The 15,288-nt window shown below is 34.3% G+C and overlaps 1 protein-coding gene across 1 annotated transcript; it reads left to right on the forward strand.

Annotated features, from left to right (window-relative positions):
* The first annotated feature begins 1,701 nt into the window (after positions 1–1,701).
* Positions 1,702–5,927, forward strand: LOC108988787 (probable serine/threonine-protein kinase PBL3). The gene is made up of 6 exons (XM_018962147.2): positions 1,702–2,140; positions 2,826–3,172; positions 3,265–3,400; positions 4,321–4,457; positions 4,622–4,745; positions 5,296–5,927. Exons 1-6 carry the CDS (start codon positions 2,092–2,094, stop codon positions 5,745–5,747), a joined length of 1,245 nt encoding a protein of 414 aa, XP_018817692.1. The 5' UTR covers positions 1,702–2,091; the 3' UTR covers positions 5,748–5,927.
* Positions 5,928–15,288: the final 9,361 nt, after the last annotated feature.

Below are 15,288 nucleotides of genomic sequence, written 5' to 3' on the forward strand. Positions count from 1 at the left end.
GACATGATTTTATGTTATTCGTGAAATCAACTTTACAGTTATAAAAATAATTTTATAATCTGACGTATCACATCAAATCATGTTATTTTATATATTTACTTTCGTATAATTCCTTTATCGTTAAAGTATTTTTTTTTTTTATGTTTTTGCCAAGCATGTTGTCCCATATTTGCTGTCCAATCCCAACAACCCATTAGTTATCCTATATAAATAAAAAGTAGATTCAAACCAAGTATACGATTTGTTGGGATGATAATTATTGTAATATGTTATGTATTACGCCCGGGAAGATAGGTAAGTGAATTGCTATATATATTGCTATCCATCTAATTTCTAAGCACAAGTCCTAAAGCCAACGTGCCATATACAATGAAAAACCGCGGCATAAGGCTTTGAAAGTTCAATGAATTAGGTTGTAACTTGTAATGAGATTGGAATCATGCCTAAACCGTTTGGCTTTTAGCCGTCAGGTCATCATTAAATTACTTAAGCATAGGCCACACGCAAGCTGGATGGCTTACCACCGTAGGTCATAAAAATATTGTTAGACTACTGTTATGTATATGCTTCCCTTTGGGGATAAGATCATGATCATCATATAAATTGAATCAGAACTACTCATTATATATTTGACTCTTCTTCCAGAGTTCCAGTGATGTTACGGTCTTCTTTTTTGAATGTATTATTGTCAATCACTCTGATCAAATATCACTTAAAATTATTATTATTATGTAATTTAAATGATTTTTATATGTATTTCAATTGCTTGAATTGCTTTATAATGAGTCGATTGGCCATTGTGATTATACTGATCAGGGAAATAATATTTAAAATGAAAAATAATTAAAAGAGTAGTTGACAAGAAAGGAGAGAAGATTTCTTGTGTGGCGTTACGTTAAAGCCAAGTCAAATGAAGTGAAAAATAATTACACCGTCCCTTTCTCTCGCACGTGTGAACTGATTAAACCCATCAATAATTTTACTCCATAATCTATAAAAGAAAGAATAATAGAACTCATTATTTATATTATTTAAATAATAAAATTTAATTTATAAAATTCAATTATAAAATTTATCTTTTAAAAAATAAGCAATTCAGTATATACTTCTTGAGTTGATAATATAATTTTGTAATAATAATATCCTATTGAGTATTTATTTCTTGGGCATCACTGCACGACGGGCGGTCCCATCCACCTACTAGAGAAGGAATGATTCAAGAGTCAGACCACGTCATGTGAATGGTTTAGCAAAGCAGAGAGGTAGATGAAATTACTCGATTAATAATTTTATTAAATTTAGATAAAACATTGACATCTTTTAAAATGTTTTCTATATTTAAAGTATTTCTACCGTTGTGATTTTCAATTATTTAAATAAAAGGTGTCACATTTCAAGAATTTATGGGTTTTTTTCGGGTGTTTATTATTATTTTCCTATAAATATTTGACATTTCAAGAGAGGGTATTCAACGGAAGAGATTTGCTATACAACTTCCATCACATTCTACATTTTATATTTTTTTAAATTTTTTAAATTTTTAATATTTTTTTAAATTTTTTTTTGAATTTATTCTTTTTAAATTATTTATTTATTATTTATATAATAAATATTTAATAAAAGAAAAAAATAATAAAAATTAAAAATAATGTAAGGTGTGAAAGTTGTATTAATAATAGGAGATTGAGTAAATTTTTTGTCAAGGGAATTCACCTTGCCATTGTGGAGAAGACGTCATTGCTGAGAATTGAACCAGTCTCCACGCGTCCAACACTATATACGAAGCCAGATAGACTTGCTCGTTGCTCCCTGCTTTGCGTTTTCTGCTGTGTTTCCTTCCTTCTTCCTCTGCTTAGAAAACCCCTATCGAATTACAGCTCATTTTTTTTTCCTCAGTCAATTCCGTGAAGTTAGTAGTAGGCCTAACTAAGTACACGTGAACACCCCAAGTTATTTGCTTTCTGCTTTTTTCTTTATATTATTTTTGCCTTCTGTTTTCTTCCGAGGATTCAGAATCCATGATGGCTCGCTGATTTTTAGTTGCGAAGAGAGCGTATAACGTCTTGTAAGAGAGTCTGTTTCTCTTTGGATATGGGCAACTGCTTAGATTCTTCAGCTAAAGTGGATACAGCCATTTCTGGTAACGTATAGTTCCCTTTGTAGTTAATCCTATGGCCTTTCCCTTTTTTAAATAATAAAAAAAAAATTAGAGAATTTAATCAAATATCTGTTTTCTAACGTTCAAGATTTTTGGTGACCTGGGTTTAAGATTTTGGAGGAAAATTGACTGTGATTATCTGTGTGGATTTACGATTATGAAATTTGGGTGTGTTTTTTTTTACCTCTATTTGCTTGCTAATTGGAAAGAAATTCCGGTGGGTGCTCTATGAATACTGTCTGTCTTATTTTTAATTTTTGGTGGTAACTTGGTAATCAACGTTTAGAAAATGGTTATGATCTGTCTAAATCTTGGAAATTTAGCGAGTCGTAGTTTATCTGGGTGTTATAATATCTATCTTTTTTCTTATTATATTCTTCGGCTGTTTCAGCATTTCATCTCTTGATGTCTTGAGACAGTTGTGTTGTACGTATACTTCCTCTCCTGGAAATGAACAAAAGAATTATGAGACAGAGCGTGATGTATTTTGAATTAAGATGGATTTTACAAAAATATTGTTCTGAGCCCAGCAAAGTTTGCACTATAATCTCTTGATTATGGAAAAGTCCAAAACAGGCATTATTTTCAGCTTTCAGGACCGGAATTGTGGTAGAAACTGCTTGTTTATAATTTTTATGCTATAACAAACTCTTTCTTCTCCTACCAGGATCGGGAGTCTCAAAAAATTACAGCAAAAACAGTCGTTCATCAGCTCCTTCCAGCCTGACCATTCCATCTTTCAGTGAAAACAGCAATGCTTCAAGTCTTCCTACTCCTAGGTCTGAAGGTGAAATATTATCCTCTTCAAATGTGAAACCCTTCTCGTTCAATGAGCTAAGGAATGCCACCAGAAATTTCCGCCCCGATAGTCTTCTTGGTGAGGGTGGATTTGGTTATGTTTTTAAAGGATGGATTGATGAACACACGCTTTCAGCCGCAAAGCCTGGATCTGGAATGGTTGTTGCTGTCAAAAAGCTTAAATGTGAGGGTTTCCAAGGCCACAAGGAGTGGTTGGTAAGTCTCTTCTTACTTAGAAAAATTTTTGGTTGGATATTTCTTTGCAATCTTATTATGTTTGGCTTGACTGCTGATCGTATCAATTTCAGACTGAAGTTAATTATCTTGGCCTACTTCATCATCCAAATTTGGTTAAGCTAATTGGGTACTGCCTGGAGGGCGAGAATCGGCTTTTGGTCTATGAGTTCATGCCTAAAGGGAGCTTAGAGAATCATCTGTTTAGAAGTAAGTTTTATCCATTCCAGCAACTTTATGGGAAAGCAAGCCTGTACTGTGTTTTACCTATCTTGTGTATAACTTCTGGCACTGTGAGGTCTTTTATGACGTTAAACTCTTTTTAATTGTGCGGGGGCCTAATTAAAATGCTCCTCTTAACTAAGTAGCAGAGATGCAAAGACTCAAATTTGTTACTCACTTTTTTCTTGGCATATATACGGAGGTTGGCCATTGTCAATGTCCGCTGACTAACATAGTCAGCTGTAGCTGTTTCCTATTTACCAGATGTCTATCTTTTGCTGTGATTTTGATCTTTTTGTTGTTTGAGATAAAACAAACTTTGGAAGATGTTGCCTGTTAAAATTAAAAAAGGGCAAAACTAGAAACCTTAATTAACCCTAGAATGAGTTGAAAAATCGTGTTAAGACATCATGCTCTGCTCCCACATTTTCCATTCTATCAGCACCCATATTTTCTACTCAATATGAATGAATGATTGAGGGTGTTGAAGCAAAGTTTCGAAGCCTCCTAGGAGGGAGGAACCATTGGGGCATGACTCATAAGTTGAATGAGTCTATCTTTAAGAAGGTCCGCGATTGAATGCCTGTATCTGCAGTCATTAATTAGCTATGCACAAAGATTGTTTGAGAATTCCTCCTGTGTACCTGGGTGCCCCTTTTGCGGTTTTTAATGAATTTTATTACTCAATGATGAAAAGATTCTCAGAGAGTTTCTGGCAAACTTGAAAGTACAAAAACTGTTGATATAGTTTTTTTAGCCAAGCATTAACTGTTATTATATTTTGTTCAGTGTGCAATTATGAATTCAAATTGTTTTCTGTTTTAATTATGTTCCTTCTCTATCTATTACAACTCCCTGTTAGGCTCAGAAATTTAACATTTTGACATGATACTTGTTATTTTTCACAGGAGGGCCACAACCACTTTCTTGGGCAATAAGGATGAAGGTGGCAATAGGTGCTGCTAAAGGGCTCTGTTTTCTTCATGAGGCAAAGTCACAAGTCATCTATCGTGATTTCAAGGCTTCGAATATCCTATTAGATGCGGTATAATAAATAATGATTCTTCTATTTTATTTCTTTGGAACTAGTTTGTGTCAATGTCTTTTGGTATAATTTAAATTAATTTCCCACTGGCTCCTACTGGTGATAGGACACAAACCCAATTAATTTTAATCACTTACCCAAAAGCCTGTGCATTGGGGATGCAGGAATTCAATGCCAAGGTTTCTGATTTTGGTTTGGCTAAGGCGGGCCCAACTGGTGATAGGACTCATGTATCTACTCAAGTCATGGGTACTCATGGCTATGCTGCACCTGAATATGTTGCTACAGGTCCGTAAAATACCCATATTGATACTATTTAAGTATGATCATTGTAAAGATGGTAGAAATTGGTTTTATGATTTAATGTTTTTTAGTTGGAAGGGAAAAGAAACAAAAATCTAATTGCTTGAAATAGCATTCTAGAAATAGAATATCCAAATCTAATCCGCACGAGTAATCAGTACAAAAAATGAAGGTGGAAACCATTTAGTTTTTTGTCACTATTTGTATTTGCACACCCTTTGTTGAAGTAGAAGAATAGTCTGTGGATAGAAGAAAGAATCAGGCAGAGTGTTTGGCTCCTTAAAGGGTGGATACCCCTTCTTTGGGGCAAATGATTCATTGACCCTTCACCAAAACCGTTTCTTACTGAGAAAAAGAAAAGAAGAATGTGGATAAAGGGAAGAATTATAGTTCTGATTAGATAAATTGAATTGTTTGCTCAACTAGAATATTGCTAATGCTAATGCTAATGCTAATGCTAATGCTCTAATGGATTGAACTCATTCTAGATATCAAATATCATCGTCCAATTTTGCTGAAGGTTTCCATTGAACAGGTCGGCTGACGGCAAAAAGTGATGTCTACAGCTTTGGGGTTGTGTTGTTGGAATTGTTGACAGGCCGACGTGCTGTTGACAAGACCAAAGTTGGTGTTGAGCAGAATTTGGTAGACTGGGCAAAACCATATTTGGGTGACAAGCGAAAATTGTTCCGCATTATGGACACCAAGTTAGAAGGCCAGTACCCCCAGAAAGGAGCCTATACGGCTGCCACCCTTGCCTTACAGTGCTTAAGCATTGATGCGAAAGTGAGGCCTCGAATGGCTGAGGTATTAGCTACACTGGAACAGCTTGAAGGCCCCAAAACTCCAGGTAGACTCTCCCAGTCAGAGCAGCAAAGAGATGCGCCCATCCGAAGATCCCCGATGCGACAACATTGTTCTCCTCGAAATCTAACGCCTGGTGCATCTCCATTGCCATCCCACCGGCAACTTCCTCGAGTACGCTAAACAAATAAGATTTTGTGTAAATTTCTTATTTTTCCATATTATGTTGGTTTTAAAGGATGTAGTATGGCCATAGATCTTGGCATGATATTGAATTACACAAGTGATAGTTACCACCTGTATATACTGAATTCATGTAGCTTTTTGGTTGTGTTAATCGATTGTTTTGTGTATTCTGTTTAATAATGTCCAGGTATGCACACCTTCCTTGAAAAATGCATTATGTAGCCACACCAATTGTGGCAACTTAATGGCCTGTTTCGTTGATTAGATTGCGATCTGTTTTTGGATTACATAAAATCTATACTCAGTGACCACTTGCTTACTGGTCACTGAAGAAACGAAAGTACAGAGCATGTGGAGGATGGATCGGAGATATTGTGATTACAGTTGGCTTCTTTTGGGCCAGGCAAGATTCAATCTAATACCTGTCCAAACCCATCGCTACACTTTTTACCCTTTGAACTAAGGCCTGTTGTCTAAAATCTCTATTGGAACAGTATTAGGGTTGGTCGACCTATTGCTCAAAAGTATATGAAGAGAAGATTCTTGAGCTAGCTTTTTCTCTTGGAAAGTTCTTACAAAGTCGGTTGTCAAATTATACTTTTGCATAGCCCAGCTTGTTGCTACGATATGGTTTAAGCCCACTTCTGAATATTTATTGATTGCACCGTATGCAGAAAAGCTTTTTAGGAGTACCACTCCAAAACTATATCCATCAGTATTTTTGTGTCATATGGCCTGAAAGATGAAAGAGAAGTCAGTTCATATAATTCTGTCACGACTTGGGGTATTTTATCTTGTAGAGAAATGATATTTACAATTCTGGAATGTGCATTTCTCGCATACTCATTTTTGGGATCTACATGAAAAAATTATTTGACATTTGCGTACTCTATGATTGCAAATATCATATCTTTTTTTTTTAATGGTGGCTCTTACTTTCTTCAAATGGAGTATGCGAGCACTGCACATTCTAGGATTGTATATAATATTACCCCTTTCTATATGCTGCAGTTCATGAATGGCAATAGGGGAGAGCAATGATCCAGTTGTAGTCGGAATCCCCTAAATCTGACTCCGACTTCTACTTGTATAGATTCTAATTCAACTCCGACTTGATAGAGTTGGAGCAGAGTCGGATTTGGATTTTTTTGAGGTTTCTTATCTTCATATTTAACCCATTTTTAAACAAGAGTTTTTGGTTGGCTTTCAAATTTCAAGTTTACTAAAAACATAACCAAAACTCTTTGAACAAGATCAACAAGATGTCCTTGTTAATGGTCATTCTACATCAGTATTTACAGTCAATATCTAATTAAAAAAAGTATTAAACAATAAATATAGTAGGAGCCCATCAACAAAGTAAAAAAAAATCAGAAGTTTAAAATTCAGCTATTGCCTTGTATGCCATATCAGTTTTAGTGTCTAACTTATTTCTAGTGTATAATTACATGTTATTATACTAGTGTCTAGCTTATTTTTAACTTAATTATATACCAGACTTTCTAGTGTCTAATTACATGTTATTATACTTTAATAAATTAGTATCATGTGTTATTAACTTATTATATTAAACTTATTTCAAAGCTAGTGTTGTCTAACTGCTTTTTGAATTTGATTATGTATGGTAATAACATTATGATGTTTATATATACTAAACTATTAGTAGTCTACTTATATTATATTATAAGTATATTATTTTATGATAATTAGCTCATACTAGTATATTATTGAATCTAACTATATAAGTTTTAGTTATAGAATTATATAACTATACTACTATATATGATCAATATATAGATAAATACATATTCTTATAACATTTGTACAATATTGGAGTCGGAACAAAAAGTTAGAGTGGGAACGTAAAGTTGAAGTCGAGGAGCATAAAGTCGGAGTCAGACTCTGTCCGGCTACACCTTCGACTCTGACTGGAAAACTAAAACAAAATTCGACTTCAATTTCGTTTTCTCAGAGTCAGACTGAAGTTGAATTCGAAGTCAATTTTTGAATTTTGCTCAGCCTGCAATTCTTGTCTCGGAGTATTCGAAAGCAAGATAGCATCTTGGGGTCCTACAATATTAGCCTTTGGTTGATAGTTAAAACACGAGATCATGTCGCAGCGAAAAACCCAAGCACACAATTATAAGTACATGCCAAAACAATGTGAAAAGTGATTTGAACAATTCCTAGGTGTCCAAGACTCCAAGGTATACAAATTATGTATAGTCATTTTAAAAAAAAACTTGTTCGACCGGTTTAAACTATTTTCCGAATTAAAGCAATGAAATGCTAGTTTCAACTTGAGCAACCTGCTTAAAGTCATGTTCTAAGCATGGAATACAAATCAAACCCTAGTCGACTAGCCCCCCATTCTCTTCCTCGTTGTCATCACCTCCATTCGTCGACATGGTTGTTGCCTTCGTTCCCTCTGTTCATCATTGCATTAATCCTTCTTAGATTGTGATGGGGCATGCCCTCCATAAGTTCTTCACCCACCCATCTTTCAGTTCCAAAATATGTTTCACCTACCCTCATAGAGAGCCAAGATTCGTTGATTTAGACCAAGAAAGTTTCAGAGACCCATTTCTTGTTTCAGTTGCGTCGATTCTAAGCTTAGTAGGTGCTGGCTTCTCTTAAAGCAAGTCACCCGCTGAGGGCCTCAAGCAAAACAGAGAGGAACCATCGTTGGGCCTCAAGCGAAACTGAGCTATCCAAACATATCATTGCTTTTGCAAGTAAGAAAACCTCCATTTCATATGGTTCTTTATTTCTTTACCAATCAACTGATTGTTGCGTAAGGTGTCGATTTGCTATGTTTACAGAAAGGGAAAATTGCAAAGAGGAAAATAGTTTAGAAAGTGTCTGCTACATATTGATTTCTTTGTTTGCTTGCTTGTAATGGATATGCACAATTATGCTGTGCACATTCTTACTCACAGGCAATTTTGGATATTCATTCAACAATTGCATGGAATGTTTTCAGACCTAGTGCTCAGACATGCTAGTCAAGCACAAAGATGCATTAAGGAAGTTTCATATGCATCTTAAGTTTTACAAATACATATTATGTAGATTAGTGAAGCAGTCTGGTGGAATAAATTAAGCACGTATATGAAATTGGGAGGCACTATTAAAATAAGCTGATTTTAGGTGAAGAAACCATAATAGAAATGCTATGTAAGCATCCATTTTGGCCTAGATGCCAACTACTCAACCTCTAGTTTCTGCATTTTGCTTATTGGAATATGGAGCTAAAATATTTATTTCATTTTTCTTTTCAAATGTAAGGTCTTCATCAAAACCAAATGCTCATGAAGAGAAAAAGGAGATTGGTTCAGCCTTTGCTCACCTGTCTCTTTGGATTCACATAGATTATTCATTAAGCACAAATGGGGAGTTTGCTGTAACATTAAAATAGAACTAACTTTTGTTGGAAGTTTGATGTTTATTTGTTTGTTTGTTTGTTTGTTCAATCCAAACAAATTTGTTTGCTTAAATGAGGGTTGATTACGTCCAAACTATTACGCGGTGGTATAATATAGTTCAGGATGTTGATCCATAGGGAATAAGAAGAAACACTACAAGATGCAAGCTTAAGAGAAAAGATTAAATGACAGTATGACAAGAATAGGAAAATTCGACCTAAAACACACAATTAAAATGAGATTAGGGCACTGATAAAAAGGTAAGTAAAACTTCGAACTTTCATCAACTAGACCCAATACTCTGAATTTTTTAATCTAAACGATATACACAATTAAAAATCATATCATCAAATTTTTAATTAGAAGATATGACATTATATTCATCTACTTTCTCAAATTTAATTCTACAATCTATTCTCGCTTTATAACCCCAATTTCCATATATAAAAATGAATATCAAATCTAAAGATGGCACTATGTTCACAAATAATAGTATAGCAAAAGATCACATCAATGACATGAAAAACAATTGTTTAAGTCACAATCACATGTTCATAATCCTATAACTCAACGAAATCAAACCATAGTAAGATTTAATATAATTGTTTCAAACTTAAAATTCAAAATAAATAGAGAATTCAATCCTAGAATCTTAAACAATAAAACTTAATCCATGAATTGAAATAAAGTCATAATATTTTCACCAATCCATTTCTAGCCTAGGTTTTAACCAAGATTTAGTTCTCCATGAAAAAACTAAAAAATAAAAATAGTATTTTTCTTTCCTCCAAAAATGTGCCACCTCCGTTCAAAACTCCCCCAATGATATGCTTCTCTAGGGTATAAAAGAAACCCTAACATTTTCCTGTTTATTGCATAAAGAATCGCCTAACTTTTAAGACTTAGATTAAAAGCCATTTACATGCTTCAGAATTCAGAATTTGGACACTTTATCAAATGAGAATTTTTAGCCCTTTAAGATAACTTTCCAATGCATCAAGAATAACATCAATCGGATGTGTGAATGAAAAGTTATAATCAAAACACTAAGGTATGTTTAGACTATCTCCTAGCCCGTTTTGGACTTAGACTTCTTGCAGTTTTCTTTTGTGATTTGTTTCTTTTTCCCTTGATCCGAATTACTCTCAAACCTACCTTATTTCAAGTTATCATTTATTTTATATTTTGGAAAGTTATCCCAATGTTCAAGTCTTCTTATGTTGAAACATCCTTGCTTTGCTGAAAGTCCATACATCTATCCACATTGAAAGTCAGCCCATGTTAAAAATGAAGAGTCCTTATTACTTGAAAATTTTGCTCAATTCAAAAGTCATACATAGTTGAAAACTCTTGGGAATTATTTTGATTAAAAAATTTCTTTGAATTTGACTTGGCTTTAACTCTCTCTTTTATGGATTCTGAAATTAAACATAAAAATATGCTTAAAAGTATCTCAAGTTAAATAGAAACTAAATTCAAGAGTACAAATTAATTCTTATGATTTCTATTTACATTTTAGCATTCTAGTCTAATAATTGAGTATTTAAAGTGCACTTTCGTGCACTTATCACAACCCAATTTGCTTATTGTTAGTCCCTAACAATTTCTATGCAAAAGAGATGAAAGAGAAAAGAAAATCACAAAAATAGGCCCCCAATTCACACCTTGTAGATTCGTATATCAAAACAATCTAAGGAATCCAATAGCATATCAAGATCAATCCCCCCATAGCAATTCACAAAGTGTGTGTATGTTCTCCAAGCCATAACATCTTACCACTAACCTTGACGCATGCTACACCAAGAACGTCTAAAGCAAAACGTTCAACTCCATAACTCACGGGTATAATAACGTCTAAAGCAAAATGTTCAACTCCATAACTCACGGGTATAATAGTGTTTCATGTAAAGGCTCTCTTTATGGAGTTGACAAGTGGAGTACACACAATCACATGGAGATTTAGGTAATTATATACAAGCAACAAGTAAGTATTGATCTTATGATAGGAACACTAACAAATGAGAACTCGACCATTCTTTCCACATGCTTACTTGAAATCAGAACGGTCAAAACAGAAGGTTGTAATGTGACTTAGGTTAGGCTATATAAAAAAAAAGGGAATGAAAGAAAAGGATTCAAAAATTTCAAGTACATACCTAAGGAATCTTATTAAACATCTCAATAAATCACATTCTTCACTTGAAGTACTCTTCAGCCTTTAAAATCATTGAATAATGCCTCTTTTTCCTTTTCATTTTTTTTTCATTTTTTTATAATTTGGTGAGCAATTATATGTCATCCTGGTATTTTGCTATTTCTACCCAATTTTGGTATTTTTGTATTTGAATCTAACTCACTCGAACAACTAATAACTTGTGTTATTTCCTTTGTTTTTATTCTTCCCAAAGAAAAGAATTTCACATGTAGTACATGCATGGAAGTAAAAATGATAGGAAAAATTAGTGTATAGGTTATACTCTAATGTAGAGAGGCATGAATAATGTAGGTATATGAAGAAGAAAAAAACTATATGTTTCTCGGCTTAAAGTTGGCTACTAGGGGTCTATAATTGAAAGGGTTGGCTTGAAAGGCTCAACCGTTAATCATAAATTGACCTTCATCATATCCCAAATATATCTGCCATCACACCACAAACCATGCAATGATATTCTCAAAAGAAGTGTTCATTTCAAAAAAATTAATGAACGCTTATCACAATTTTTAGCATTTGTTGGTTCTCAATCCTCTCCAAAACTCTTACATAAATACTTAAACAAAAGAGTTCTCTAGATACATGTGTCAAACTACCTTTTTACCACAAAAATTAGATGAATGCATTAGATATCATGTGAATACCTTAGCATAATGATCAAAATGAGTTTGTTGAATTCACTAAGATGTATATGTATGAGAATGAGCACACATGTGAAATGATGTATGTGTGATGCTAATTCAAGAAAACAATTATGTCACATGTAAAAGTGTCATAGAGTTCTCTAACAAGCATTTGTAAATGCATAATTTACACCATCCCCAACTTAAAAGAAACATTATCCTCAATGTTTAATAATTAAAATTGAATGGATAGTAATTGAAGAGGGTAGAATACACTTGATGTGTGACTTGGGTAGTACAATAACCACTACCGGCTACTATTTTTTCACCACATCACCCTTGAGCTCCTAGCAACCTAACCCATCCATCCTCAGCTCCGATCTGCCACCGGTGAAGCACCACCATTCACATTTCTATTTTGAGCATTTTGGCATCCAAACACCTCCTACGCCGCCACCCACGGCCAACCACTACTACCATTAGTTTCACCGATATCCCTAAGTCCTTCCCTAGTAATCTCGAGTCTTAGTTTGTCCTTATTCAAAAGTGGGTTTTTGAGACCCACGACCTAGTGCATTTTGCACTATTCTGTTGCTGTGTCGCTACCTCTTGCACCTCCATGATCATTCGAAAATTATACTATAGCGCTGTAAATATTTTTCCAACGAACTTTCGTGATTTAAATGTATTTTTGCATTAACTCATTTTTATTGTGATCTGGTTGGTTATGCTGGACTGAGTCTGAGGAGTAAGGGGGTCGGTTGGATTGGAGGATGAAGTTGTTTGTGTTATTGGACTATGTTGTGATTTGTTGATTGTTGGATAATGTGTTGTATCATGTACATTGCATATTTGCATGCATGTTCATGTTTGTAATTGAAAATTGGGTTTTCGCATAATTGCATACATGTTCATGTATATACTTGAAAATTTAGATTTTCATGTGAGAAATGATTTTGAATATGTTTGAAATGATTGGATTGACTGGTTTGAGAGAAATGAAAAGAGACTATAGGGATGGTAGTAGAGTCCCGCCTGCGATTCCCGCCTATGGTGCACGCGATAGGGATGGAGGTATAGTCCCACCTGTGATTCCTGCTTATGGTGCACGCGGTAGGGATGGTGGTATAGTCCAGCCTACAGTGCTCTGATAAGTACTTCTTGTGTAAAAAAAGAACTGTAGGGATGGTGGTAAGTAGGGATGGTGGTATAGTCTCGCCTGTGATTCTTGCCTACAGTGCACGTGGTAGGGATGGTGGTAAGCAGAGATGGTGGTATAGTCCCGCCTGTGATTCCTGCCTATGGTGCATGCGGTAGGGATGGTGGTAAACATGGATGGTGGTAGAGTCCCGCATGTGATTTCCGTCTACAATGTCCGATAAATGATTAGGTTGTTGGTTTATGATTTAACGGTTACAAGCATATTTTTTGGGAAATGGCGGATTATATTTTTTGGGTCAAAACAGGATTTTTGGCATGCGTTGGAAACTAATCATTTTCGGAGAACATGAGGTTTTTGGGGTCACATTTGTGTTTCGTTATGTACTCATGTGTGTTGGCTGCATTAATGCATTTTTATCTCTTGGGTTGCTTGTTGATTACTTGCTGAAATTCATAATCTCACGGTATTCGATATCCTGCGGTACCGTTTTATGATATCGCAGATTTTGATGCAGATGAGGACGACAAACCTTAGGCTTTGGCTCAGGTGGAGGAGTGATATGGGGTTGTTCTCGTGTATTGAGATTCGTTTTATCACTCGTTTATGTATTTGCCCTTTGTAATATATTTTGGGATAACTGTATAACTTTTAAAGGTAATTTATTTTGGATATTTGTATTTATATTTATGGTACTTAGTTGCTGAACTTTTAATTAATTGCTGCGACCTTTGTTGTGCACTATTACATGTTACACACACTTGAGCACTTATAGTTGGGATGCGTGACCTGTGTTGTCATCATCCCAACGTCACGATTCCCGTATTTTTGTACGTGGGAGTCGGGGCATCATAGTGTGGTTGTGCATGTAGGGTGGAAGTAATCCTAAAGAGTTCTAATTGATTGATTTTTGTGTTTACTTATTTCATTGGGATTAGATAGATTGTCAAATAAAAGATCTAAAAAACTTGATTCTGACTCTAGTGCAGACCTACAAGCAAATCTACCCAAGACGTCTCTATATCTATGGATGCAAGGTAAAAAAATACTAAAAACTAAAACTATTGTGAAAAGAAAGAAAAAAAAAACAATGCAGCAAACTAAAAGAGGGAGCGAAGTTACAACCTTTACAAATTGCTGAAGTAAATTATGCCTGGTATCGATTCTTGCAGTGTACTCCTCGGCAAAGACACCAAAATTTGATTATGACCAAACTATTACGCAGTGATATAGTATAGTTCAGGGTGTCGATCCACATGGAGTCGGAAGAAACACTACAGGATGCAAACTTAAGGGAAATGATTAATTGACAGTATGACAAGAATATGAAAATTTTACCTAAAGCACGCAATTAAAATGAGATTAGGGCATGGATAAAAAGTTAAGTATAGCTTCGGGCTTCCATCAACCGGATCCAATACTTTGACTTCTTCAATCTAAACGATATGCACAATTAAGAATTATGGCACCAAATTTCTAATTGGAAGATATGACATTATATTCATCTACTTTCTCAAATTTAATTCTACAATCTATTCTCTCTTTACAAACCATAGTTTTCATATATAAAAATGAATATCAGATCTAAAGACGACACTATATTCACAAATAATAATGTAGTAAAAGATTACATCAATAACATGAAAAATAATTGTTTAAGTCACAATCATATGTTCATAATTTTATAACTCAACGAAATCAAACCATAGCAAGATTTAATATAATTGTCTCAAACTTATAAAAATTAAAAAAAAAAAAATAGAAAATTCAATCCTAGAATCTTAAACAATAACTTAATCTATGAATTGAAATAAAGTCATAGTATTTTCACTAATCAATTTCTACCCTAGACTTTACCAAAGATTTAATTCTTCATAAAAGAACTAAAAAATAAAAATGATATTTTTCTCTCCTCCATAATTGTGCCTCATCCTTTCAAAACTCCCCCAATGATATGCTTCTCTAGGGTATAAAGGAAATGCTAACGTTTTCCTGATTTTCGCATAAAAAATTGCCTTACTTTTAGGACTTTAGATTGAAAGCCGTTTATGTGCTTCAGAAGTCAGAATTTGGACACTTTTATTAGATGAAAATTATTATCCATTTAAGTAGCTTTACA

This window comes from Juglans regia, chromosome 13 (assembly GCF_001411555.2).
Source record: "Juglans regia cultivar Chandler chromosome 13, Walnut 2.0, whole genome shotgun sequence".
Classification (NCBI taxonomy): domain Eukaryota; kingdom Viridiplantae; phylum Streptophyta; class Magnoliopsida; order Fagales; family Juglandaceae; genus Juglans; species Juglans regia.